We start from the raw sequence: 27,750 nt of genomic DNA on the forward strand, positions 1-27,750 counted from the left end.
AGGGGGGAAGCTTACCTGCTGCTGCTGCTTCCTCCTCCTCCTGCTCTGCGTGGAGCCCTCCCCCCCCATGAGTATCGTGGCTCCCCTTTCTTGTATAGTCTATGCTTGGGTATGCCTCCCTAGTATGCCATGCTGTAACTGCGATAAAGTTTTGTTGAGATATTCAGTATACAAAGCAATACTATTTAAACATGTCAACTAATCCAGGGCAAAGTGTTACTCTAACAAAAGTTGTATTAACCTGCATTTGCTAGACTGTTTGCCATCACATATAATGCATAAAATATGTTCACTTTATAAAAAGAAAAAAGAATTTTTTGATGACTCAAGCCCAATATTTGAATAATCAGCAAGAGAATTATACCGAAGAGTTTTGAAGTCCACTTTAATACTTTATTAAACAAAAGACATAAACACCTGGTTGTTTTGAAGTCTCTCAAAGCTGTGGAAATATATTCAGACAAGTGTTTTTCCATTAATGCTACTCTAATCCAAGCTCTTCCCTGAAAAAAAAGATATCATCAATTAAATTTTTTAAGACTGAACACTTTTCAGTCCTATTACAGAATTCAGAATTTCCAAGTTGGTAAGTAGGTGGTGGCATACAATGACTACAGAAAGGGGAATGTGGGCCAAGCCGGACAGCTGCAGAACATTCAGTCTTAATCAGTACTCCCCCCCCTCACTCCAATACACAAGCATTCCATTCACTCACATATCCACATTACAATCTACATTTCATGTATGCATATGCCTAGATATCCCTTTCCCTAATCACACACCACAATATAATTTACCTCACTGCACACATATCTATACATCACATATGTATATTATGCAAAAAGAGTCCTCACATATTAGTCACATGCACTCATATCACTATGGTTTAACGTTGGCTTCTCTTTATGTTCTTATTAGCTTGGAGAAATGATGGCTAAGGGGTGACATGATCGAGGTTTATAAGATTATGCATGGGATAGAGCAGGTTGAGAAAGAAGTACTTTTCTCCCTTTCTCACAATACAAGAAGTACTTCTTCACCCAAAGAGTGATTAACACATGGAATTCACTGCCACAGGAGGTGGTGGCACCTATAAGCATGGACGGCTTCAAGAGGGAACTGGATATACATATGGAGCAGAGGTCCATCAGTGGCTATTAGCCACAAGGTATAGATAGGAACTCTCGGTCTGGGGCAAGTGATGCACTGTATTCTTGGTGCTTGGGGGGTGCAACAGTGGGAGGGCTTCTAGTGTCCTGGCCCCACTGCTGGACCTCCTGATGGCACCTGGTATTTTTGGCCACTGTGTGACAGAGTGTTGGACTAGATGGGCCACTGGCCTGATCCAATGTTGGCTTCTCTCTCTTATGGTGCAGTGAAGGCCATGAATCTTTTTGTTTGGATGGATGCTACTCATTACTTTTTCAGCACTTGTTGAGAAGTACATGGATAAGCAAGGAGACACAAACTCAGAAGCTGCCTGGGAAGTATGTTACCTTCTCTTCAGTCCATTTCTTCTTCATCACATTTCTTATACAACAGTGGACAGAGGCCACTTGGATTCCTGAAATTTGTGTTCCACTATTTAATGAGTTAAGCCTGACCTGAACCAAGCTTCCATCTCAGAGCTCAAATTACTCATCTGCCATCTCAGAGTTTAAGGTTTCCTTGCCTACCCATTCTTGTGCTACTACTCTAACACTAGTGGTAGTTGCTAGGAAAGTCATTCATTAATCTTGAGAAGTCACACATGACATTCTAACATATGGAAGTCCTATTTTGGCAGCTTCCCCTCTGCACTAGAGTCATCGCTTTGACAGTTTCCTCTGAACTTTGAGGAACTCTTTAGTGATCTGACTTAACCCGGAAGTATTTAATATGCTTGTTTAACAGTTCCTGACAAATCTGGAAATAGGATACATAAATATGCAGTAGTGCCCAATTCTTACAATACCCTAGCCATTTAATAGATTTTAAAAGTGGTTTCTGCTACATTTCTGGGTTCAAACACTGATGTTTTGCAGCATTTCCGACAGTTTTCGAATACATTCTTCCATTGCTAGTTTATCTAAGAAATACTTTAACTTGTATGTGCTAGCGCAACTTCTGTCAGAATGCCACATGCAAATTTTCAAGCAACGTCAAACTGCTTTTAGTATAACTGAACATATTAAATATGTCAGCACTATCAGAAGCTACCTCAGAGGTTTTCACCTTATATTGCGTTCCTCATTCTCTAGCACTGAGACAAACTGTCTAACAGTACAGCATTTTAGTAACAGCATCAAATCTACAGGACTTTGTTAAAATAGCAACTTAATATATAAGTTCTACTTCTACAGTTCACTACTGCAAGTGGAATAAAAAATTAAACAGGCAATTATATTCTAAAACACAATCCACATAGTATCTTTTATTATGACCAACCAACCAGTGTATGAGGTATCAAGTTCACCAGAAATGTTACACTATAAGGCCTACTGACAGTATTTCTCTAAAACAACAACTACAGATAGCCATTGCATACATTGTGCAACACGGTCATATCCATTTTATTTCAACAGCAAGCGAGGCATCATCTGTACATACTTTGGACTCGAAAGTTTAAAGATCAGTGGTGCTTTCTGACCTTAGCTCTTGAAGAACTGACATTTTCCATATTCTCAATGCTGCAGATGCAGTTGTGTGAAACTTTACGGCAAGCAACCTTAATATAATCCCAAAAACTACGAGGGCTTTCATAGCCAAACCAGGAGATCTGACCTAAATCAGTTATCAGAAATAAAGAGAGAGAAATCATTAAAACTGATGATATTTTATGTCATCAAAGAACACGTGCCTATTGTTGGGAGGGGGTTATGCTAGCAAACTTTTAAGATACGTGGCACAGGTTAATGCTAATTACAATTTGTAAGTCAAGGAACCGCACAGTCTAATGCACTCTGATGCACTCTCTCTGAAAGACACATCATTCTGCAATGGGTGTAAATTCACAAGGCTACCCCTTGCAGGTGTTTCTCAGGACAGCACAAATGCTGATGGCAAGAAGGGTAGATGCTCCATATAGCAACTGCAGCACAGGCAAGCTCACTGCCTTATCCTTCTTAGAGATACGAAGTTGTTTGTGCTCTAGCAAGAAGAAAAGAACATACTCCCATGACAGAGCACTCAATGTCAGCCAGCTATTTCCATTTCTTGGCATTGAGAGTTTGTCCCTCTTCTCCAGTTGAGCTACTCAGCATCATTCTGTTGCTTGTACCTGTAACAATTTATTGATGGTGATGACAACCACGCTTTGTTGCCTCTACCTGTGTTGATGGCATGAAGGAGCTAATGAAAGAGTTAAGGCCTGCCTGTGTGGATGGCATGAAGGAGCTAATGAAAGAGTTAAAGCAACCAAGACTTTGAGGGTTAGTTGCCCACGTGGACAAGCCACAGAAATACAGCCTACATTCCAACAAACTAAAACATAGAGGGAGAAGTCAGCGCAAAGGGCAATCAAATAAAAGTAAAGGGGAAATGTGAAACCAATTCACCTGGGCTGGCAAGTGATCCAAAACTAAGATGGACCCCAGCAATGTAGATGATAGAGAAGTCTATTCAGAAGCAGATATTCAACCAGCCGCTGACTTCTCAGCAGCAGGAGCGACACCTCTCACTGTACAAGAAGAGGTTGTTTGGTTATACTGGCTTTTCCAAGTTTAGCTACCAGGGCTTCTAGCATTGCGCAGTCAGATATGATCAACCCAATAAAAGTCAGCTTTTCCCATTATCTTCTTCAGGGGTCTAAATCCAGACCCTGTTGTTCACTTTATTGAAACTTGGGGGGGGGCGGTTAGTAGAGATGGAGGACCAGGTTCACAGAAAGTTTTGTGCAATTTGGTGAAAAAAAGCTGCTCCAGAAAGCTTGCAATTTTCCCACACAGGAAATAACAGGCAGACATCTGAGGTGAATGAAAAAGGAAATTTTCCCTGAAATGACTTTTCAGTATGATAAAAATACTTCTGAAAAGTAATGAAAACAATAAATCATGCCACTTTTGAAATTATGATTCAGAACTAAATCGATAATTTCTCAAATGCATAACCCTAATGTATTCCTTAAAGGAAGCCTGCAATCCATAATTCGAGGACAGTACTATGAATTTCAGTTTGAGTTCTCCAAGTTCTTCATAGATCTTTATGAAAACTCATTACAACTAAAACACATTAACCCTCATTTACACTGGAACTGCTGATACACAATTAGAAAAAGACACTGTCCCAAAACATACAAAAGTACAGATTATATACCTTTGAGGCGATGACTTAGAATTTGTTCCAAAATAGCTGCAAAATTATTAAATTCTGGGGAAGAATCATCAATAGTTTCAAAACATGAACGATCAATCAGTGTCTTGACAGAAAACCTAGGATAGAAAAAACATATTTAGATTTGCTGATTCGATACCACATAATATTGTAAGAAAAGGCATGCCTTGGCATTAAAGTAAAATTCTCTGCTAAATTTTAGAGCTTTAATCATAACCAATAATATTAAAAATAGTGATTACAATTTTCTCATACATATGATTATCTGCTGCACCCCAACTAATACACCCCATATTTGAACTGTTACCTTTCACTTCTGTGTTTACTCGACATTCTTGCTGTTTACAAAAGCTCCTCAGACCTGGACTCATAAACATAGTATATCTATTGATATCAAACTACTAGTAGACTAGAAACCATAGTAGTCTGTCACTCCTTTGTTCTTTATCTGTCTCCAAGGCTGTTGAGTTTTTGTGTCTGTTAAGTGCCGTCAAGTCGTTTCCAGCTTATGGCAACCATATATATTAATAACCTCCAAAAAGTTAACAGTGTTGCTCAGGTCTTGCAAACTGAGGGCCATGTCCCTATTTGGCATGTTTACCTGAGAGACCAAGCCTGCCTGCAAAAGCATCCACCATGATTCTTTGAGTCAAGACCAGCAACTGCTTCCCCATATTTTTGGTTATATCTGTGACATAAAATTCAGTCATCATGGTTCCACAAACTATACATTATGTAAAGCATTTTTGTCTGTCCCGAATCTATTGCCTATCAATTCCCAGTTTTATTAATTTCCATCATGTCCCCCAAATAATCTTTTCCCTAAACTGGAAAGCTTCAAACTCTTTAAGCCTTTCATCATCATTTTGGTTGCCTTTTTTTTTCTCCTTTTCCAGCTTTAAAGCATATTTTTTTGCAAATGAGTTGACTAACTGCACACTGTATTCCAAATATGGCCACTTCATAAATCACAATGGCACTATAATGCTGGCCATTTTATTTTCAGTCCAATTACTAGTTATTCCTAGCATAAAATTTGCCTTTTCTCACTGTTACTGCATACCAAGATGTTTTTATTGAACTATCCACTATCTGTCCTGGACAGTCCACTGCCTCTTCCCATGCAAATGTAAAGTTAGGCTTTTTTGCCCCAATGCCCATCACTTTATGCTTACTTACACTGAACCTTATTTACCATGTTAATGCCACTCACCAAATTTGGAGAGACCCTCCTGGAGGTCATCAAAATTTGCTTTAGGTTTACCATCCTCATTTGGTGTTATTTGCAAATTTGGTTCCTCAGCTGCTCATCCTTATTCCACATGACTTATTAAACAGAAGTAGTCCTAATATAGATTTCTCCCCACCCAAAAAAAATTACTCCTACTTCCCTTCATTGTCAGAACTTTCTATTTACTCATTCCCTCTACCTCCTACGAATCCACAGGAGGACCCACAATCTTATTTCTAGTTTATTCAGGAGCTTTTAGCAAGGCACTTTATTGAAAGTTTTTTGAAAATCCAAGTATATAATCTTTATCAGTCAACCCTTATCAACATGCTTAACACTCAGAAAGAACTCCCAAAAGGCTGTTGAAGTACAACTTCCTTTTTTAGGAGCTGTACTGATTCTCATTCTGTGAGACTTTTTCCTACCAGTTTATCCAAAGCAGATATTAAGCCAATTATTATGCTTTCACAGAACATCATTATGCTTTTGCAGAACTTATCTTTTTAAAAAACAAATCAATGTTACATAATATTTACTATTTTCAATCCATTGATAAAGAAGCAATAACAAAATGCTGAACATGTTGAATTATCTTCTTCAGTAGACTGTGTTCACTGTTAAAAAATGTCACCAGCTACATCACAAGCTCTTCTCAAATATCCTAGGAGTTTACTCCCTACATATGAATAATATCATTTTATCAAGCCAGCTATTCAAAGCCACTGGATACAATCTTTGGCTTATGACAACTATTATGCCTACAAATAATGAACTTCTACATTTACCCAATATTGGGAACATATCATTATACTGTTGCCACTGCCAGACAAGTCCTTTTCTCTTTTCTCTCCCCCACTCAGAGACAGACAGCAGATATAGCAGCCACAGCATTACACTGTTCCCCTCTAACCAGGCAATATAATGGACTGTGTATGTATACATTTCTGGCACAAGAGAGCTCTCATGTGCAACAGCTGTAGTGCTGATTTGCTTGGTTGCCTGGAGGCCATTTTTACTTGCCACAAATCGCCATGCAAGGTCTTAAGTAAGTGATGTATAAGATCTCATCCATCAGGGGCAGGTAAAAGAATTTGGGAACTAGGTCACTGATTTTTCGATTTTTTTAAATTTAGGGGTTTTTTTGAGAGAGCACCTATGCATCTCATCTTCTTACAGCAGTTTAGTTGTCAACTTTAAAAGCATGAGGCATTTTTACACAAACTAGTTAACAGGACACAAAGTTGCAAAGACAAGGCAGATACTGAGTAACATGGAAAATGACAGTTTAATTCTGTGAGGCATGTGATTGTTCTGTGGAGTTAACATTACTTACAGCATGGTCCTTCCAGTTACCCAGAACATTCTTTTGTCAGCTATGCTGCCATGGGGGTTGGGGAGCTCAGTCTGTGTCTGATTAATTGCTACTGCATTCCTTTTTATGCTTTTTATGCTTTGCGACAAAATGCTTATCTATACAGATGTGCAGGAGGGAGTTGTATTGTCTGGGTTTTTCCTAGGTGCCGTGGGAGAGTGTTGGTTCTCAGCTTTAGCTACCTAATGGTCTCCAAGCTTTATCCTGCGCGTGGGAGGGTGCCTAATTGGCCAGTGCTCTGGGGGGGTGCATACGAATACCCTATATCCTATTATGCCCATGGGGCCGCCGCCATTCCTAACAGTGCTTATGTTACTGCATCTATAGCTCTGTAATAAAAGTATTACCATTCCTGAATGCGTGTACTTTGTTGTTGGCTGTGGGTTCTGACATCTTTTAACTACCATTATTCTGATATACACACAAAACACAAAAAAGTCTGGGTCTCTTGATGGGAAATAATGCATGTTCCTGAACTGCTATATGCCCTGTTCCTAAAATAAAGAACTGAATGAAAGACAATCCAATCAAAATGTTACTGTATAAGGAATGATCCTAAAGCATTACCAGTCCTGTTTCTAACATGCAGAGATGAATTAAAGGAGATTTTAAATAAAATGTAGGCAATTGAAGATGTTATAACAATAGTACCATTTGTATTTTGCATTTTAGGGCCAAACCAGAAGACCCATGATCCAATCTCTTGGCATTTTCATTGTTTACTTCGAAGCAGTTGCTGGGGGCTGCCAGTTAGATCTGAACAGTGGTTGGCTCTGGAAATGGGTTTTCCCTTAAAGACATTTTCCAAATCAAAATGAAATGCTCCAAGGTCCTATTAACTTTGCTAGGGGAAAGTTACAAGACTTATTGTAACCATAAGCTGCTAGGAACTAGTTATAATGATATTACTTGCCTAACATTTGTACAATTCAGCATCAAAAATCCATTTAAGGACAACATATAATCGAACTGTTAAGACAACATTAAGTATAAAAAGCAACGCAAAGTATATCAATCCTTGTTTCCCAATGCATGTACTTATGACAAACCTACTAGTTATACCACAAAACACCACGGATTAGTACCCATGTGTTTTGCAAACCCAGAGGTAAACCTGCAGTGGGTCCTAAGTGAACTTAGGAAGGCCATTAGGAGCATTGCTCTCTTCATATTGTGCTGCCTTTGCTCATCCCCACACTCTTCCACAATTTCCCCAACATGTCACCATTAAGAAATTTCAGTGAAACATGCCTCATTTGAATACTAAGCTTAAAGACTAACATTCAGCCACAGTTATCTCAGGGCCACTTCACATCAAAAGATGCCTGCATGGGTGGCGCTGTCACATATTTATTTATGTTGCAGCTTGTTTTAAAACATATGATATGCTTCTTAGTTAAAGTATTTGCAATTGTTTCCGTATCTATGTTTTTGTTTTTCAGAAGATGGGGCATTAACTAGTAGAAGCTATATAATTTCACCCTAAAATTGCATTATGTACTAAAATCAGAATAAACTGACCAAGTTTTTCATGCTTCACAGATCAGTGTGTTTACATTGTCCAGACTGGTATTACGGGTAGCAGATTACATACAAAAATGCTGACAAATTCTTAAAACAAGACCTGTGAGTGCAGGGTCCCTTCCAACTCTAACATTCTATGATTCTATGATCCAGGCCTACCTGGAACTGATGGCTATTACCTTAATAGCACAGCCTCTCCTGTGCCACCTAAATGGTTACTCAATAATGAGGCTAAGGCACTCAATACAGGTTATGACATTAGCTAACTGGTGATAAACAGGATAACAGACCCTCAGATTTAATGGGCTCAGAAAGGCTAGAGAGTTCTAATTTTGGCTCTAACTTAAATATCCACCTTCACTTACCATGCCCATTTCCCACCATTCTCACTCTAGTCCAGACTATCATTGAGACCATTACCAGAGACTACTGGGCAGGCCTTTTTTCCTTCCAGAACTTGGCAGGTCCTCTGAATTAAGAACAACTATAGGCCAAGAGAAAAATAAGAAATGCTTTGGATCAGGGCACTGGGGCTTTCCAGACAGAAATTCCCCCTTTACAAAGCATCTATTAACCACAGCAGGAGAAAACAACAGGCTCTCTCAATTAAAACTGGGGATTGCTGGGTGGTGAAAACCCATTATTTAGACAGCAATGGGAACACTGCTGAAGCATAGCACAGTGTAAAGTACGGAAGACAGCTAATAGAATATGAACAGGCTTTGGCAGCTGTGCAGACCTGTTGTTTAAATGGGGCAAAATACCAGGACCCAAATGCAATTGTGGTTGGTGTTGTTGTTCAGTCGCACAGTCGAGTCAGACTCTTCACGACCCCATGGACCAGATCACGCCAGTGGTGCAGCCCATCAAACAATGTTCCATCTGTCACAGGAATGTGATCGTCATATGCTTTCCAGGGAGATGTGATGGAGCTCTTTGAACTCTCCCCAGCTGCAACTGAGCGGATTGAAAATCTAGATATTTGTATTTAGGAGAATTGCCCAATCAGTCTGCATACCCATAGTATCAACTCGGTTACATATTTTATGTTATTATATACTTCCTGTGCATAACTCTGCCATACCATACATAAATAATGATGGGAACAATTGTAAAGTCTGTGCGGATAAGCAGGTTTCCATTAGGCTTCTTGGAGGCTAAATGCAAGGGGGCGGGGAAACTGAGACAGAAGAGAACAGGACCAATCCACATACATCAGACCCCCCACAATCTATGAACCTAACATGGGAAACTGTCACGAGACCTTACTTTTTTTCTTTTTTTTACATCTAACCGCGCATGCTATTTCCTCCCTGATTCTATCTAACGAGCAATAGCCATTCGTTTATTAGCGGCGCTAAGGAAACAGCAATAAAGGAAGCACGCCGACGGGATGAGAGATGGAGGGGAAAGGACGGCTTTCCTATTCTGGGCACGCACTGCAGGTCGACTGACAGGAACTAGTCGTCCCCTATCGCGGCTTTTCCACCCACCAGCCTGCCGCCTTTGCAGCCCGGGCGACGGCACGGCGGACCTTGCTCGCGCGGGCTCTGGGGGCTGGAGGCACACCTGGCGGTCCCCTTGATATTTGCATTTAGGAGAATTGCCCAGTCAGTCTGCATACCCATAGTATCAACTTGGTTACATACTTTATATTATTATATACTTCCTGTGCGTAACTCTGCCATACCATACATAAATAATGATGGGAACAATTGTAAAGTCTGTGCGGATAAGCAGGTTTCCATTAGGCTTCTTGGAGGCTAAATGCAAGGGGGCGGGGAAACTGAGACAGAAGAGAACAGGACCAATCCACATACATCAGACCCCCCACAATCTATGAACCTAACATGGGAAACTGTCACGAGACCTTACTTTTTTTCTTTTTTTTACATCTAACCGCGCATGCTATTTCCTCCCTGATTCTATCTAACGAGCAATAGCCATTCGTTTATTAGCGGCGCTAAGGAAACAGCAATAAAGGAAGCACGCCGACGGGATGAGAGATGGAGGGGAAAGGACGGCTTTCCTATTCTGGGCACGCACTGCAGGTCGACTGACAGGAACTAGTCGTCCCCTGTCGCGGCTTTTCCACCCACCAGCCTGCCGCCTTTGCAGCCCGGGCGACGGCACGGCGGACCTTGCTCGCGCGGGCTCTGGGGGCTGGAGGCACACCTGGCGGTCCCCTTCCCATGCGCGCGGCTGCCGGCGCGCGAGGGGCCGAGGGGCGGGGGGGAGGCAGCTGCCCCGGATTGAAAGAGACGCCACACACACACACACACACCGCCCTGCCTGCCCGGGCCGGAGCGCGCTCACCTGCAGACGGTGATGAGATTCCGCCTCTCGACGGCCGCGTTGCGGGACTGGACGCTTTTCCTCCGGGAGGCGGCGTTCAGCCCCCCGAGGCCGAAAGACGCCATCTGCCCGCGGAGCGCAGGGCAAGTACCCGCGGGGTTCCGGCGGTGGCGCCTTTGTTCCAGCCGGGAGGACGGATGCCTCCCTCTCCCTCGGATAATAACTCTTCCCCAACCCCCTGCTTCCAGCGGCGGAAACGTCGCCGGCCGCCTGGTGGTCCTGAAGGGGGTGGGCCGCGCTCACTTCCGCGGGGGCGGCTCCGTGCGCGTCTCTCCCCCTCAAGCCCGAGCTTTCTCCAGCAGCTGAAACGGCGGCTGCACCTAAAAATCGTTTCAGCAGCGGCAATCGCCGGGACTGCAGAGCACCGGCTTCGCCAACCAATCGCAAGGCAGGAAAGGCCGGGAGGGGCGGGACTTGAACTGGGACGTGCCTCCTTGGCGAGCGCGCGCGTGTTCTCCCAACGGAAGCAACTGTCAGTGGGGAAAGAGGGGTGCGAACAAGGGGAGATGCGCAGGCGAGGCGAGAGGGCGGGAGCCGACGGGGGCGGTGAGGGGGAAGAAGAGGGGTGAATTACAGGAGGACGAGGTTCGTGAGGCAGGGCTCCGCTTCCTTTCATGACAACCAGTTTGCAGCAGTCGCTCCTCCTCCATCACCACCGCCCTCATAATCTCACGCTTCTGTGTCCCTGAGTCACACTAATCCTTAAAAGAAAAAAGCTTCTCTCTCGCGCTCGCTGACACTACCTATTTTCTCAGCAAGTAAAAGCATATACTCAGAATTAGGGGCATCTTCTTATCTGCCTTGTAAGGGATGAGAGAAATGAGTTTATAAATTGCTAAGCCCCAGTCATCAGAAAAGAGTGTAAATTTGGGCAGGATTCTACCTTAGGGAGGGAGGCGGCACACCCTGGTAATTACCAGCAGCTGTAAGGTTTCGTTATCTAAAGGGAGTTTCAGCAGATAGGATTATTATTCTTACAGGACTGCACCAGAGTTTGTTTGGAGTCAATGTGATGAATAGTCCTGGAAATCGGCACAGATCGCCTTCACAGGCTGACTTGGCTATGCAATGTGCTGCGAGGAATGATTGATGGAAAGCTGCAGCTTCCTTTTATGAATGGTCATTTTATTTTTGTAAGTTACATATTTTACTGCCAACGGCTTCCACAGGGCTGATTTCTGCTCTGCATACAGCCCGTGAGTGTGAAGACTGTCTTATCTATTAAATGAACTGTTTTAACAAATATTTTCCCTGCTACTGGGAGCTGCGTTTGTGGTTGCATTGCTAATTTGCAAGCTGAAGCGAACCCCCAAGGTCCGTCAGACCTGATATGGTGGCAGCGGTTGTAAAAAGATTATAGAACGCAATCAGCAGCACTAGTGGAAGATGTGTTACAAGAAAGGAAAAGAAAGCACGGCAATAACTAGATTTTGTTCCTCCTTACTAAAAAGAAGGAGGAGGGAATGAGCCAAGGCAAGAATTCAGGAGGTGACACTAATGATTGTTATGATGAAGTTAATGGGATGGAAGAACTAGGAGCTTTTCCTTGCATTTCCAAGGTTTGTTATACTATTATAAAGTCTTGATTGGATCATGGGGTCGCCAGTAATGGCTAAGCTTCCATTTCCCTACCTGGATAATGTTTGGGGACAGAGCTTAAACTGGTTAGGGCCTGGGAGTTAGAAGACATTTTATGGGCTTCATTTTTTTTTTTAATCTAAAATGTACCACTCTTGCAATGTGTTTACCAATGTGTTACCACTGAGCAATAGATAATACCAGTTTGGTGTAGTGGTTGTGTAGACTCTAATTTGGGAAAACTGGGTTTGATTCCCCACTCTTCCACATGCAGCTGCTGGAGGACCTTGGGCAAGCCATAGCTCTCTCAGAGCTGTTCTTGATAGAGCAGTTCTTGAAAGAGCTCTCTCAGCCTCATCTACCTAACAGGGTGCCTGTTGTGGGGAGGGGAAGGGAAAGGAGATTTTAAACCAATCTGAGACTCTGAGTGAAGGGCGGGGTATAAATCCAATCTCTCATCTTCTCCGTCAGTTCAGCACTGGATCAGCTTCTTGCAGTCCAGGCTACAAATATGCTCCATGAGCACAATACAACAACCAGAACTGCATGCAGAGCATATAAGCAAGGGATTCCTAGCCAACTACATCTGTAATGTACATGAGCACAGCATATCTTTAAGGAATCAAACATTTAGAAGACATTCCAGAACACATTTATTCATTTTTCCCAGTGGGTAATGTCAAAATGCAGAGAGCAGTCTCGTGGACAATGAATTGATCTATGACAGAACACTCAAAATGCACACAGAGCAGACTGCTGAAGTGGAATAAACCAAGAGATTATATTTCACACATTGCTCAAGGTATTAAGGATGTGGAACTCACTCTAGAAACATGTATGTATTTCACCGATGTATAACCTGCTCTCATAGATACAGACACAATCACACACAGAGGAAAGAGCTTGTGCTCCTCTGGTCTGTTCAGTACTCCTCCTCATTTGCCATTTCTCATACTCTTCCCAATAACCAACTCCCATTTCTGAGCCCAAAGTACCAAGCAGGTGGGTGAGTAAACCAGACTCAAGCAGGGGGACAAATGGGTAATAATGGGACTAGCCTAGTGCTTGTTTTCCTCCCCTAACCATGGTGGCGTGTTTTGAGACTGATTGGGAACAGTAGCCTAGTGAGTAAGCAGCCTCCTTCTCACTGCCACTGATGGGGATGGGGAATATTTTACATGTAGCATCCCACATAGGTATTATAGATCATGTCCCCCACCCATGCCAGTACACTTGTATGCTCAATGATACACACATTTGCAACATAAAAACAAATTACAATTTTACAATTCTCCTTTTTAAAATTTAGCTTTCCTTGGCTATCAGCCCAGAGATTCCAAATGGGCAGAGCCAATAAAAAACAGACAGTTGGCAACCCTAACTGTATAGGATATGTCATGCATTAGTTTAAATTTTCTTTCCATCCCAGTTTCACTCACCTTTGGCAATTGTTGCTTCAGGTACACCTATTGCATATAATGCAAAATGTCCAAAGGTGATTCAAAGCACCTGTTTTGAGACTGATTGGGAACAGTAGCCTCCTTCTCACTGCCACTGATGGGGATGGGGAATATTTTACATGCACCATCCCACATAGATATTATAGATCATGTCCCCCACCCATGCCACTACACTTCTATGCTCAATGATACATTTGCAACATAAAAGCAAATTACAATTTTACAATTCTTCTTTTTAAAATTTAGCGTTCCTTTGGCTGTCAGCCCAAAGATTCCAAATGGGCAGAGCCAATAAAAAACAGACAGTTGGCAACCCTAACTGTATAGGATATGTCATGCATTAGTTTAAATTTTCTTTCCATCCCAGTTTCACTCACCTTTGGCAATTGTTGCTTCAGGTACACCTATTGCATATAATGCAAAATGTCCAAAGGTGATTCAAAGCACATGTACAGAAAAGACTGTGAGTTGTGTGTGAAAATGGTCCTTACACAGAACAATGACCCCTTGGGGGTTTCCATACAATATCATCTTGAGCTGTTCATTCAGAAGCAAATCTCACTGTTAAGTGAACCTTTCATGATGGGAGTGTGAAAACACACCACTACAGTCGCAACAAGCCGACCAGGAACAGTTATCCGTACACCACATTCCCATGCTACTGCCTTCATCTCCACTCCTTTACTCTCCCTCTTTTCCCATTGCACTTGGTAAAAAAATGCAGAGGCAACAGTGATTCCACTGAGAATCCCCTTCACAAAGCTACACTGGAAAGCTACAGCATGGTTCAGTAGGTAAAGAAAGGAAAGGCCTTTTAAAGGGCTAGAAGGAAGGGAATGGCATGCAGCAGCACTGAGGTGTTGCTGCGCAATTTGAGAAGTAAACCACTCCATGGATTTTCCTTTGAGCCAGATTAAAACAGGGTTTTCTTATCGATTCTTTAGGGGAAAACGTCTGGGAAAACCATGAATTGTGTTCAGCATGAGCACAACATGATGTGGCTGTTCCTCTTTCATGCAGGGGCTTCCTGTTGTGCTTGGGGGAGGGAAATTTCAAGTAACTATGAATGGGATTGCAGCTTTAAAATTCCTTTGATTAATAACTGAGAAATCTGATTCCTGGGTGATATTTTATTTCTGTTTGATGTGCTTAGCTAGCTAACCAGTGTAATATACTCAATTTTCAAATTATTTGTTTACTGACCCAACAAATCACATGGATGTTCGCTGTCTATCTAATGGAAAAGCACTGTCATGGCAAGTAACTCTGAACTCTTTCCTCTTGAAGGAAGTATGGACTGTAAATAAATGGTATTGATCAGTGTTCTTGCATATGTACAGAAAGAGACAAAAAAAATCAATTTCAGTATGATTGTTGTTTTGTATGTTCAACAGTACCATCATGAGCAGAGTTATTTCCTTTCACTTAAATGGACTTAGAAGGGTATAACTGTATTTAAGATTACACTGGAAATTAATTATAGTTACCACCTTATTGCCCTGAGCTAGGTGCCACCTCTGAACATCTCTTGTCTTGTCTGAACATCTCTTGTCAACTATATGAGGTCTCCATAAATTAGCTGCAACTTGATGGCATTTTCCACCACTACCACCATCTTGTTGAAGCTTCTCACAGAATGCTGCCACTTGGCTATTAGCAGGAGCTAGATGGAGCATGCATATCATTCCCATTCGGCAGATGCTCCATTTGGCAGCCCAGTTGTTACAGGGCTCAAATTAAGTTATTGGCTATCACATACAAATAGGGTTGCCATGTCCCCTCTGGCTACCAGCGGGGATGGGGGGGTATGGTTGCCAGCTCCAGGCTGGGAAACTCCTGGAGATTTGGGGATGGAGCTTGGGTACGACAGGGACATTAGTGGGGAGCCCAACCTCCAAAGTGTCCATTTTCTCAAGGGAAACTGATCTCTGTAGTCTGGAGATGAGCTGTAATTCCAGGGGATCTTTAGGTCCCACCTGGAGGCTGGCATCCCTACGTACAAAGCCCTTCATGGCCTTGGCCTCTCTTATTTGCAGGACTGCCTCTCTCTTTATGGTCTGCCATGACAAATTTGCTCATGTCAGCAGGGGTTCCACAGGTGCCAATCTACAAATGAGAAAAATTGACAACTGTCCATGCACATGTTTTCTCTGCTGTGGCTCCACCTTTGTGGAATGGCCTGCCCGAGGAGGTCAGGAAAGCTGCCACTCTCCTGGTCTTCTGCAAACTATGCAAAACTGAACTATCAAGAGAGCTTTTCTGCACAAGTATTAGGGTTGCACTGTACAAAATGATTCACAAACTTACCTGAATAAATGATTGGGACTATGGTCTATACTGCTGTGTATAGCTTATTGTAGTGGTATCCTATTATGTAATCTCTGACCCCAGTCACACGGCAAAGTTGCCGTGGGAGAGGCACGGGAGTCCCACGGATTTTCGGGGTGCAATCACACCCCAACATCTGGGAAGCGCAGTGCTTCCGTGGCAAACCCGTGGCTCCCCGCCGAAGGTGCGGAGTTAAAAACTAGTACCTACAAGGTACTAGTTTCCGGAAACCGTGGGGCAAGGGCGGGCGTCTTACCGCGTTTCCGGTGGACTGTCATGGCATCCAGCGGCTGCCAATGTTCCGTCGCGACCAAGGGGATTTCCCCCCCCAAGTCTCTGCAGGATGCGGAAAAGCGCCCATCGGCACATGCGCACAAACAGGAAGCGGCGTTTGCCACAGGAGCAGAGCGGCGCGAGTGCCGGTTTGAACGCTCCATGCTGCTTCTTTGCTGCGCCGCGGACTAGCCGTCTCATCTGCAGCTGACGCCTATCCACGGGACCTCGAAAGGACTTCTGATCGGGCTGCCACGTGTTATTTTCCTCCGGGGCAATTAGCCACGCCTCCCCCCCCCCGCATTTTCTGGCCCGTGTGACCGGGGCCTCTGTATAGTTTAATGTGTCATGTTAATACTTACACTATGCTTCAAGTCTTTCTGGCAGTTCTAGACTTCTAAAACCCTAAAGCACTGAATGGGAGTGCAGAAAGTACACAAAGAGCCAACCAGCCACTATGCCAGCCCCAGCCTACTATCATTCGCCACCAAGGGACAGCCATACCCCAAGGTGGCCAAGTGGTGCAGGCATACCTGTCTGGCCATGGAACATGCCCCAACTACTGATGTCAGCACAACACAACATGACAGTGCCAAGGGGCTGACACACTGGGGATGCCACCTTGCGTGTGAGCTGCAGCCAACTTGGACCTGGGAAGCCATCTCCTGAAGCAATCTATGCCCCAAATAAGGCCATGAGGCTGATGCTGGCTCCTGTGCAGTATAACTTCATTCCAAGTAACCCCTGAAGACAGCTATGGAGTTCAATAGGCAGTGAACAGGGTGTGTTTCATGGGGACATACCAATGATTATCTGTCTTTCCCCTCAGGCAGGAACCCAACAAACTGCTGTACTGTTAAAAAAAAAAGTCCAGAACCATCTTTGGCACCACCAGGGATGCCATGGCACCCACCCTCCCAGATGACCCTCTGACCTTGCAGCAGTTAGCTCACCAATGAACCCCCTCACACCCCAATGCATGCCGAACCTGTGTTGCCTGCTCAGGCCTTCCCCTGCACCAGCCTGGGAGGATGTGGCCAGGACCCCCTCCTACCTAGGGTTGCCAGCCTCCAGGTGGGGCCTGGGGTTCTCCCGCTTTTACAACTGATCTCCAGCTGACAGAGATCAGCTCCCCTGGAGAAAATGGCTGCTATGAAGGGTGGACTCCAGGGCATTGTATTATGCTGAGGCCCCTGCCCTCCCCAAACCCCACCCTCTCCTGGCTCCACCCCCAAAGTCTCCAGATATTTCCCAACCCAGACCTGGCAACCCTTTTCCTACCTGAGAGGCTGCCCGTCAATGCCTCCCTATTGCCTTATCCTGGTTCCCAGGATGGTTGGATTGGAAGCCATCACTGGGCTACTGCTGCTCCACAATCCATCCTCTGACCCAGCTGGGGACAGGAATGCATTCTGTGGTCCAGCAGTTCCCATGGATTCCTCCGTGGCTGCTTCAGGCCCAGCGGGCACCAGTGCCCAGTGAAGGCCTAACTGGACTGAGGTGGAGAAGGAGAAGGAGTTCCTGTACAAGCTGGCAGTGGAGCATGCCAGTGTTGTCCTCCTCACCACCGTGAGGGGCAGCCCCCCAACAGTTTGCCACTGTGTCTTCTGCTGCATGGCGACAGAGTATGTCTCTGCCCTGGGCCACACAATGCAGATGGAACTGACCACCCTGAAGTGGTAGAATGATACTATAAATTGGCTGTGACTGGTTGGCAAACAAAAAGGAGTTGTATCCTAAGCCCACCACCAGATGGACAAGATGTAGCTGCTTAGGATGGCATTGTAAATTATGCTGGTGCCATGGGAAATTATGACTCTCATGTCTTTTATGGGGGAGGGATGAAAATGCACATGTGCAAACAAGACGGATCACCAGCCATTAACACTGATTTATTTATTACTGATTAGACGGATAAACACCAAATGGTATTCATTTAAATAATTTGGAGAGTGCAGTGGGTTGACGGCAATGGGTGTGGGGCAGTTAATGTTTGTTTATTTATTTTAATATTTAAATTCTGCTTTTATCCCCAAAGGGGATTAACCAACAAAGAAAATATGATTTATTTCCACACTGTTATTTTTTAGTAAGTCCACTAATGTTTGAGGAAGTCTCATCAAGTTCAAGCAGGACTTGTTTCTGAATAACCATCCATATGATTGGATAATGTAATTTCCTGCATCTGGCCTATTTAAAAAAGTCCATTTTCAGTCTATCGGTCACATATCAATCAGAAAGATAGTTTCAGAGGGCAGCCATGTTGGTTTGCAGTGGAAGAGCCAGCTTCAAGTCCAGTAGCACTTTCAAAACCAAGAAGAGCTGGGGGGGTACAAGCTTTTAAGAGTCAGCTCTTTTAGTCAGATAGCAAAGGAAGCTTTGACACTAAAAATCTTGTTGGTCTCTAAGGTGCTACTGGACTAGAATTTAACAAATCAACCACTGATGCAGTCACATAAGCTAGAGAATATCCCAGTGAACACAAATGAACCTTCAAATAAACATATACGTGCCTTGGATTTTACCAGGGGCATAATCAATCAAGAATAAGTTATATTGAGTTCAGTGGGATTTACTCCCTAGAAATTATAATTATGATTTTAGCCTTAATCGTATGAAGGTTAAACTATTGTATCACCAAATGATCTACTATACTATTATGTGAACTGCTCACTAGCCATCTACTGCTAATCTGTGCCATTATAAGTATTAATATGTCATGAATTAATGTAATTTAACCAACTGTTGGTTTTTTATGTTGGCGAAGGCTGGTTTTTTTGTTGTTGTTTTTCCTTTTTAAATTGTAGCCTTTAACATTTACTGGGAACTATGCCCAACTCTATGTCAGTGTGCACAAGCCCTTTAAAATCAATGGGCTGAAGTGCACCTAACTCTGAGGATCAGGATACATATCTGTTTCAGCTCAGGAAGCACTTGTTTTAATTAGTTGTATTTAAAGAAACAGCCATACTTGACCTCCATGTGCAGGCGTCTACATTGCCACAAGGTGGCCTTGTTTAGCAAGGTATTGTCCTTTCCAAGCTGATTCTGGGGCATACTTATCTTAAATAAAACACTGCTATCCAGTTAAGAACGTTTTAAATAATAAAAATAACATCATAATAATATCCCCTCATGTCCCTTGGAAGTAGCACACTAAAAAGGGCTCAACTGATCCAGCTGGTCAGCAGTTCTTTGCATCCTAAAAGCATAGCTTTTTAAAAAGTTGTATGCAAGTTGAATACCTTGGCCTGAATAACCTCATCAGATCTTAGAAGCTAAGCAGGGTCAGGCCTGGTTAGTACTTGGGAGACCACCAAGGAAGTCCAGGGTTGCTACATAGAGGTAGGCAATGGCAAACCACCTTTGTTTGTCTCTTGCCTTGAAAACCCTGTAGGATCACCATAAGTCAGCTGTGGCTTGACAGCATTTTCTACCACCACCAAGCAAGTTGTCAGTAAGTTGTAAGTCTGCCTTCACTGACAATGACCATATTTACACCATTCAGTTTTTGTATCTAATAATGTTACATTAATTCATTTTATTTTTGCACTTATGAAAGTTTTTAACTATCATGTGCACTGATGGCACCCTGACCTGTATACCCCAGGCTAGCCCAATCTTGTCAGATCTCTGAAGCTAAACAGAGTCAGCCCTGGTCAGTATTTGGATGGGAGATCTCCAAACAATACCAGGGTCGCGACATGGAAGCAGGCGATGGCAAACCACTTCTGAACGTCTTTTGCCTTGAAAACTCCACAGGGTCACCATAAATCAACTGTGACTTGATGGCAAAAAAAGAAAACAAAACGCTGATGGCACAGTATAAATTATTACTATATTTTAATTATTATTAGTGTGAAACCCAGAGAACTCTTAACAGAGCAAGTGACATAACAACCATACAGTTCCAATAATAGAATTATGTCATAGATTTGGAAGGGACTATCTTGTCCGACCCCTCTTCCTGTACAAAGCAGAAAATCCATGCCAGCTAGATGGTTGTCCAGCCTATTTTTGAAGACGTCAGTGAGGCAGAACCTACCTCCTCATCCCTAAGTAATTTGTTCCATTGTTGAACTGCTTTAGTGTTAGGAAGTTTCTTCTAACCATCAGCTGAAATCTACCTTTTGTAACTTAAGTCTGTTAGATCAAGTCTTGCCCTCTGGAGCAGCAGAGAATAAGCCTTTCCCTGAGACAGCAGTTCAGGTACTTTAAGAGTGCTATCGTGTTCCCTCTCCTGAGTAGTAAATGTCATTGAACTCAGTAGGAATACCTTCTAAGCACATGTGCTGGGATCTGGTTTACTAGGGGGGAAAGTGTTAATGCTGTTCATTTAATGTGTGTTTCCCGTGATGTTGGATTTGCTATCAGAACTCAGCCATAATAATAATTTTAAACACTTTTCATGCCACTAATTTCCACTGGTTTGAGAAACAGAAGAGGGAAGAAGCAGCTGTAACAGCTGAGTAGTGGAAGTTCAGGAAAGCTGGCCAAAGCATGGAATCCAGAAGTAAAACAGCCCCCAACTTCTTGCAAGAAGGAGGGTTCTTACGAGTGATCTAAGGCAGCAAGGGGAATATGCAGCTTGCCATGGCTTCTTTAAAGGGACTGAGAACTGTCTGAGAAAGATTTATTCAGCTACCCGAACCAGACTGTGAAAGACCAGAACTTCAATATAGGCCTGGAGAAAAATGCCCTGTCCCTTTAATAGAAGTTTAATGTATGGAAATGGCCAGCTGAAACATTTCATGGCATGGAAGTAAATCATATCACCTGGTAGCATCCCGTTAAGCTTCTATTAGAGGCCTCACCATGCAGATCCATCCAGCATCTGTGCAAAAGGACCATTCAGGCCTACAACAGAGGTTTCTGTAAACCCTGTAGAATCCCCAGGTTTGTAGAAATATCTGAAATTTTAAAAGGGGGATAGAGAATTTTTAAAAAAATGATGACCAAGATCTCTTGACTCGTGAGATCTTGGATGCTTTTTCAGGTTGCCAGGGTCACACACAGAGATCCCACATACACCCTCACCTTGCACAGAGGTGCCAATGCATCTACAGGAAGGTTTCATGCCTTCTCCCATCCACTGGGTGACTTACTAGGTGCCTGAAGCATGGGAGAATATAATAAGCCCTTCTGGAGATTACCTGTCACTCTTTACATGAGCTGAAGGGTTCCACTTTGTTTAGCAGTGGGGAAGAGGGGATAAATGGAACAAATGGAAACAGGTGGGAAATGGAGTCAGTGGGGGAGTGGGCATGGTGAGGGGAATAGGATTTCCTATCCCCTCAAGTCCAGATGGGCAGTTGGGAAGGAAATGGAGCTAGAGGAATGGGTGCTATATCCCACTGAGGTCCCTCCCCTCCTCAAACCCCACCATCCCAAGGCTTCACACCCAAATCAGGAACATCCCAGCCCAAGCTGGCAACCCTATGAATTGGGTGTCCCTCCAAACCTAATGCAGAATCTCAGTATTCCGAAGGACCCTCCCACAACTTTTCATAGGGCTCAGACTCCACACCATACTTCACTTTGTCCTTTCCTTTGAAATCTCTGATTACAGACACAGATAAAAGCTAATCTGATCAATTTTTGTTCAGTGTTGGTTGCACATGTGGAGGAATTGGGAGGAATTAGGTCTGTGAACTCTGGGTTTGGAAACCCCTGGAGATTTGGAGATAGAGCTGGGGCAGGATAGTGGTTGGGGAGGCAAGATACCTCAACAGGGTTTAATGCCATAAAGTCAACCCTCCAAAGCAGCCATTTCCCCCCCAGGAAAACTGATTTCTGTAGTCTGGAGAAGATCAGTTGTAATTCTGGGAAATCTTCAGACCCCACCCGGAAATTAGGAAGAATGCAGAAAAGAGGGCTATATTAATGCAGAATCAAAGAAGAGAAGAAAAAAAATGATGTGCAGTTGGATAATACCATCTTATTGAGGTGGAACACTCTAAGGGATAGCTGCCTTACAGATCCCCTGATGAAGCTATGTACAAAATCCATGGGATCTTCATGAAATACAGTTTCTTTTCCTACTGTATCATTTTTTCCCCTTCTCACATGGGATAGACAGATTTGTTGCTTATTTAAGAATGAAAGCCAGTGGTCACACAGTCCAGTTGGAGCGGAGGGGAAGCCAGGCTACCTCCTCCAGAGGAATTTGACACGCAGTAGCGAGATCACACATCCCTTTGTAGCTGCGGGTGCAGCCTGTCACCTATGTTGGATCCAAAGGCGCGTGTGATCGCAGCCTTATAGTTCGATCTAAGAATACTGCAGTTTCGAACAGAAGTAATCTGTTATATTGTTGGCACAAGGGCTTCCTCTAGTGGTAGTAATGTTTTGTTTTGCAAGTTATGTTATGAAGAATTACTTGCCAACCAACAGAGTTCACTGTGCTGATCACTGTGCTGATATAATTACCATATTGTCATTAATTAGGGGTAAGCTAGCATAATTCAGGCAGATTTTAAAAGCTTATTGCCATGAATAATTTCACTTGAATCTGATCTTTTCCTACTATTTCTGACACTTATAGCCAAGCTTAAAATAATATAACCCAAAGATTTTCATGTTGAAAGGGGACAATACATTCTCATTGTGTGTTTTGCCAGAGGCAAGAGTTCTTTAATGGATTTGGTGGTCAAAGAAACTCAGTGAGGCAAAGTACCATATAGAACAGAAAACAGCCCACAAGATACATAAAGAGTCTCATACATCCCGTTGGTCACTGGGGGCTTCCTACAGCAACAGCTATTCCCAGCATCTCTGGTAAAGTCTACTCACTACTGCTTCCTCTTCCTTACTTTTCAACCAGCTTTGGTGCAGCCTCCCAGTTCAAATATCACCTGGCAATCATCACTTATTAGGAAGGCTGAAGTCTAGGAGGAAGTAATCCTGCAGCCACTGGTGATGGAATCTAGATGCCAATATGCTTGCTGCCAGAATAAGGTCACCTGCCAACACCATTCCCTAATCCTGGGGGGGGGGGCAGATTTCCATGTTGGCACTACATTGCGAAGTAGTGTCGCCACTTAATTAACTTATTTATTTATTAGGTTTCAAGCCCACCCTCCCCCACAAGCAGGCTTGGGGCGGGCTACAACAAAACACGGATATACAATCCAGCTTTAAATCTAGAGGTACAATCTGGCAGCACCAGGGCTTTCATTTTGTAAGCCAGAGAATCTCACTAGAAAAGATAAGCAAAATATTTTCATAAAATAATCAGTTATTAAAAATAACCATGAGCATTTATTCTGCTACCTACTTGAAAGATTTGAGCTGTATAGAATGAGTTGGGGGGAAACGGGAAATGTTTTATAGAAATCTGATTGCTTTAGTGCTCTCTTTCTGCCACTGATCAGACTGGATCCAAATGTGATAATGGTTCTTTGTAACTACTTTGTAACTTCTGTTTGTGGAGGGGAATTAGTTTATTTAGAAAAAAATCCAGATCTTGAATACATTTATTGACTGAGAATCTGCTGGTGACTATAAATGCATTAAGCCTCCAGGGCTGTTTTCATGTGGGATTTTTTCCTCATAGGGACAGGAGGAAGTCCCCATCTCTAAGGGGTGCTCCAGGGGCTTCCCCTTTAAACAATATAAAAAATTAACATGCTTTGATCCTGTTCGAAGGGAGAACTGGTCACTCCACCTGCAGCCACTTCAAGCTGTAGGGGTGGGAGGAGAGCTCAACGCTACTTTCAGAATGGAGCAGGGCAACTTGGTTCTGTGTACCTGTTAAATACTGGGTTCAAGACGCATTGCAGTGAACAGCTCTACTTTATTTAGTGATTTCAAGAACGACTGACTTACCAGGGCAACAGCCCTGTTTAAATAGCATGCAAAAACGCACCCAAACACACCTCACTCCCAACTATAACATGTTTCTCATTGGTCACTTCCAGAGTCCTGGTAGGCTATTGTTCTCGAGCTCCAAGCTCAGCCCATCTCTGGTAGATAGTCCTGGAATGTTCCATGCCTAATACATAACAGCACCATTCTTTCCTTTAGCCCTTTAAAGGCCTCCTCCCCCAACCAAGCCACATAACAATGTGGCTAGGCTGGGAAAGGAGGTGGCTGTGGGAGGGATCACTGCTCTATAGCTTTTTTTTGCACAAGCATAATGGAAATAAGGGGGAGGAGTAATCAAACATCTTACTGTAATAGTGTTGCTTGGTTACCTCCAAGCCCCATTAGGGGATGTTGTCGTTCAACTTTGATGCTGCGTCCAGCAGTTTTGTGCGTTCTCAATAGCCACATCTGATGCAGGGTGATAGCTGAGTCACACCTTGGTCAGTAAACTACATTAGTAACTTGCATGCTGCAATTTGTGGCTGATTTTGCTCCTGCAGTCAGAAGAGCTCTTGATCACTAAAGAAGATACAAATCTCCAAAGGTCATGATTCTGTCCACCCTCATCTCCTGCCTCTTCCCTCGAACACCTGATTTATTCCTGAGAAAGAAGGCCAATTACAGCATGGGGATCTTAGTAAGGTGAATAGGGAGGTGTAGATATTTCCCAGTTGTGCCTTTCAGGTTTCCTGGAATAGCACAAGCCCATGTCAGGCAGGAAGAAGCAATGCTTGTGGACTATTGGGCCTTCATGGCAACCAGAATCCCAGTTTTGATTATCTGATGCTGAGGATTCTGTTGGTGTACTGCTTGTTCCACTGACAATGGTTACCCTGCCTGAGCTGATGGAGGCAGCTTCGGATTTGGCATTGAGGATTCCAAGGCTTGTGGTCCTTGGGCACTTCAGTGTTCATGTCAAAGCTGTCCTGATGGGAGTGGCTCAGGACTGTACTGGCATCACAACAATCATGGGAGGGGCTATCCCAAAATATTCCAGTCTTTGCAAAAAAGTAACATGGCATATGAACAAATAATTTTCCCTGGGGATCAAGTGCATGGTTTGGTAGTGGCTGAATTTTCCTACTTTGCTCTTTTCATGGACTGACCATTGCTTGGTCAGATCCCACAGAATCTCCTCAAGAGAGAAAATATTGGATTTATACCTCGCCCTTCACTACCTGAAGGAGTCTCAGTTTACAATCCCTTCCCCTCCCCCCAATAGACACCCTGTGAGGTAGGTGGGGCTGAGAGAGCTCTCCCGAGAACTGCCCTTGAGAGAACAGCTCTGAAAGAACTTATGATTGACCCAAGGTCACACCAGCAGCTGCATGTGGAGGAGTGGGGAATTAAACCTGGTTCTCCCAGATTAGAGTCTGCGTTCCTAATCACTATACCAAACTGACATTTGAAAAGATTTGGGGGGGGGGGGAGAGAAGATTGGTGCCACTGCAATGCTGGCCCAATCATTGGGCCTTCATGACAATTTTTAAACAGCTAGATTTTCCTCTAAATTGGTATCACAGCCATGGATTGGACCCATGTCTGCTGTAACATGTGGTTTGACTCAGTTGGTGAGGCAAGTGGCAAGCTTTTTAGAAATGTGTAGCCCACCATATCCAAGCTTGATAGTAGCAAAGCAGGAAGTGTTGGTTGTCTTGAGAGAGGAGGGTGGTTGTCTTGAAAGGAAGCAGTTGTCCTGAAGAAGTCATTTTAATAGCATCAGCCATGGTATCCTTCAGGAGATTGTAGTTTAGCTGAAAGAGTTCGGCACCATGCTTCAGTGGTTTCACTCCTACCTGGCCAGCCATTTGCAGATGGTGGCCTTGAGGCACTGCTGCACAGCCATGTCACATTTATGTGCGAAGCTCCATAGAATTCTGTGCTGCCCCCCATGCTGTTTAACATCTGTATGAAACTACTGTGAGAGATTGTGTTGAGGATTTGAGGGGGAGGTCCTACCAATATGCAGATAACTCCCAGATCAACAGCTGGGTCAGATGGGTCTGTGGAAGTCCTGAACAAATTGTTGGAGAAGATAATTGGATGGATCTGGGCTAATAAACTGAAGTTTAATCCAAGCTGAGGTGCAATCCAAGTAAGTTTGAAGTGCTGCTGGTCAATGACAAAGGTGCTCAGGGAATGAGGAATCACCTTGTCCTGATGTGGTTGTGTCCCACCTTTAAGAGAATGTTCATAGTTTGGGTGTGCTGCTGGATCCCGGTTTACAGTTAAGGCTCAGGCCTTTTTCATGGCACATAGCATTTTATCAGCATTAGCTGGTACATCAGCTACAGCCTTATCTTGAAACATGTGACCCAGCTATGGTGATGCATGTTCTGACCATGTTTAGGTTAGATTTCTGCAATGTGTGTTATGAGGGTGCGTCCTCTTATAGCTGGAAAGCTCATCTGGTCCCAGTTGTGGTGGCCAGGTTGCTCTTGGGAACTAGATATCGGTATTGTATTGCCCCTGTGCTGAAAGCTCAACACTGGTTGCCTATTTATTATAGAGCGCAATTCAAAGTGCCAGAGTTCACCTTTGGAGCCATAAATCGTGTGGGAGTGGAGCACCTAACAACCATATTTTCCTGTACTTTCCAGCTTGCCAGCTAGAGTTGCCAGCTCCAGGTGGGGAAATACCTGGAGATTTGGGGGGTGCCATAGTGTCCAACTTCCAAAGTGGCCATTTTCTCCAGGTGAACTGATCTCTGTCACCTGGAGATCAGTTGTAACAGCAGGAGATTCCCAGCCACCACCTGGAGGTTGGCAGCACTTTTGCCAGCTATGATCTTTATCTGAAACCTTGCACTCTGTGCCCCCAACTGCAGAGGTGAAGCAAGTGGTGACAGAAGACAGGGCATTCTCAGTGGTAGAACCCTGACTGTAGAATGCCCTGCCCCTTGAGGCCTGCCTGGCATGTGCCTACATCGTTAGCATTCCAGTACCAGGCTAAACAAATTCTGCTTATGCCAGCTTTACTGAAGTTTCACCCCAAATTTTAGTTGTACTTTTACTATATTAGGTTGTATTGCCTGTCTATTTTATTGAACTGTGTTTTACTGTTTTATTGAAATATTGTTTTGATATGTACTATTTATAGTTTCATGCCTTGTTTTATGACATGTTGAGCAAATATCTGAAGAGGCAGTGTACAAATGTGCAGAGTACATAATATATTGTACCTCTTAAATCATTGTAAGCTGTACTGGGAACCAGTCATGACTGAAAACAGGCACAAATACAAATAATCATATAATGTACAATTTTAAATCGTTGTAAGCTGTACTGGGAACCAGTCATGGCTGAAAAACAGGCACAAATACAAATAATCATATAAAACAATGAATACATAAAAACCAGAGAGTCACAGTTTGAGGCCTGCATCTCTTCCTTTGCAGCCCAATTTACCTATAAATCACATTTTCTTTCTTAGAAACTTCATCATATTACTGG

At 43.5% G+C, this 27,750-nt stretch overlaps 1 protein-coding gene across 1 annotated transcript in view; it reads right to left on the bottom strand.

Annotated features, from left to right (window-relative positions):
- RUNDC3B (RUN domain containing 3B) overlaps positions 1-10,858 on the bottom strand; it is a 52,297-nt gene extending 41,439 nt beyond the window's left edge. Inside the window, exons 1-4 of the mRNA XM_015424142.1 lie at positions 10,755-10,858; positions 4,294-4,409; positions 2,630-2,763; positions 418-503 (exon numbers count right to left, since the gene is read on the bottom strand). Of these exons, the coding sequence (XP_015279628.1) occupies positions 418-503; positions 2,630-2,763; positions 4,294-4,409; positions 10,755-10,858 (440 nt within the window). The remainder of the gene's footprint in view (positions 1-417; positions 504-2,629; positions 2,764-4,293; positions 4,410-10,754) is intronic.
- Positions 10,859-27,750: the final 16,892 nt, after the last annotated feature.

This window comes from Gekko japonicus, unplaced genomic scaffold (assembly GCF_001447785.1).
Source record: "Gekko japonicus isolate JY-2015 unplaced genomic scaffold, Gekko_japonicus_V1.1 scaffold1268, whole genome shotgun sequence".
Classification (NCBI taxonomy): Eukaryota; Metazoa; Chordata; class Lepidosauria; order Squamata; family Gekkonidae; genus Gekko; species Gekko japonicus.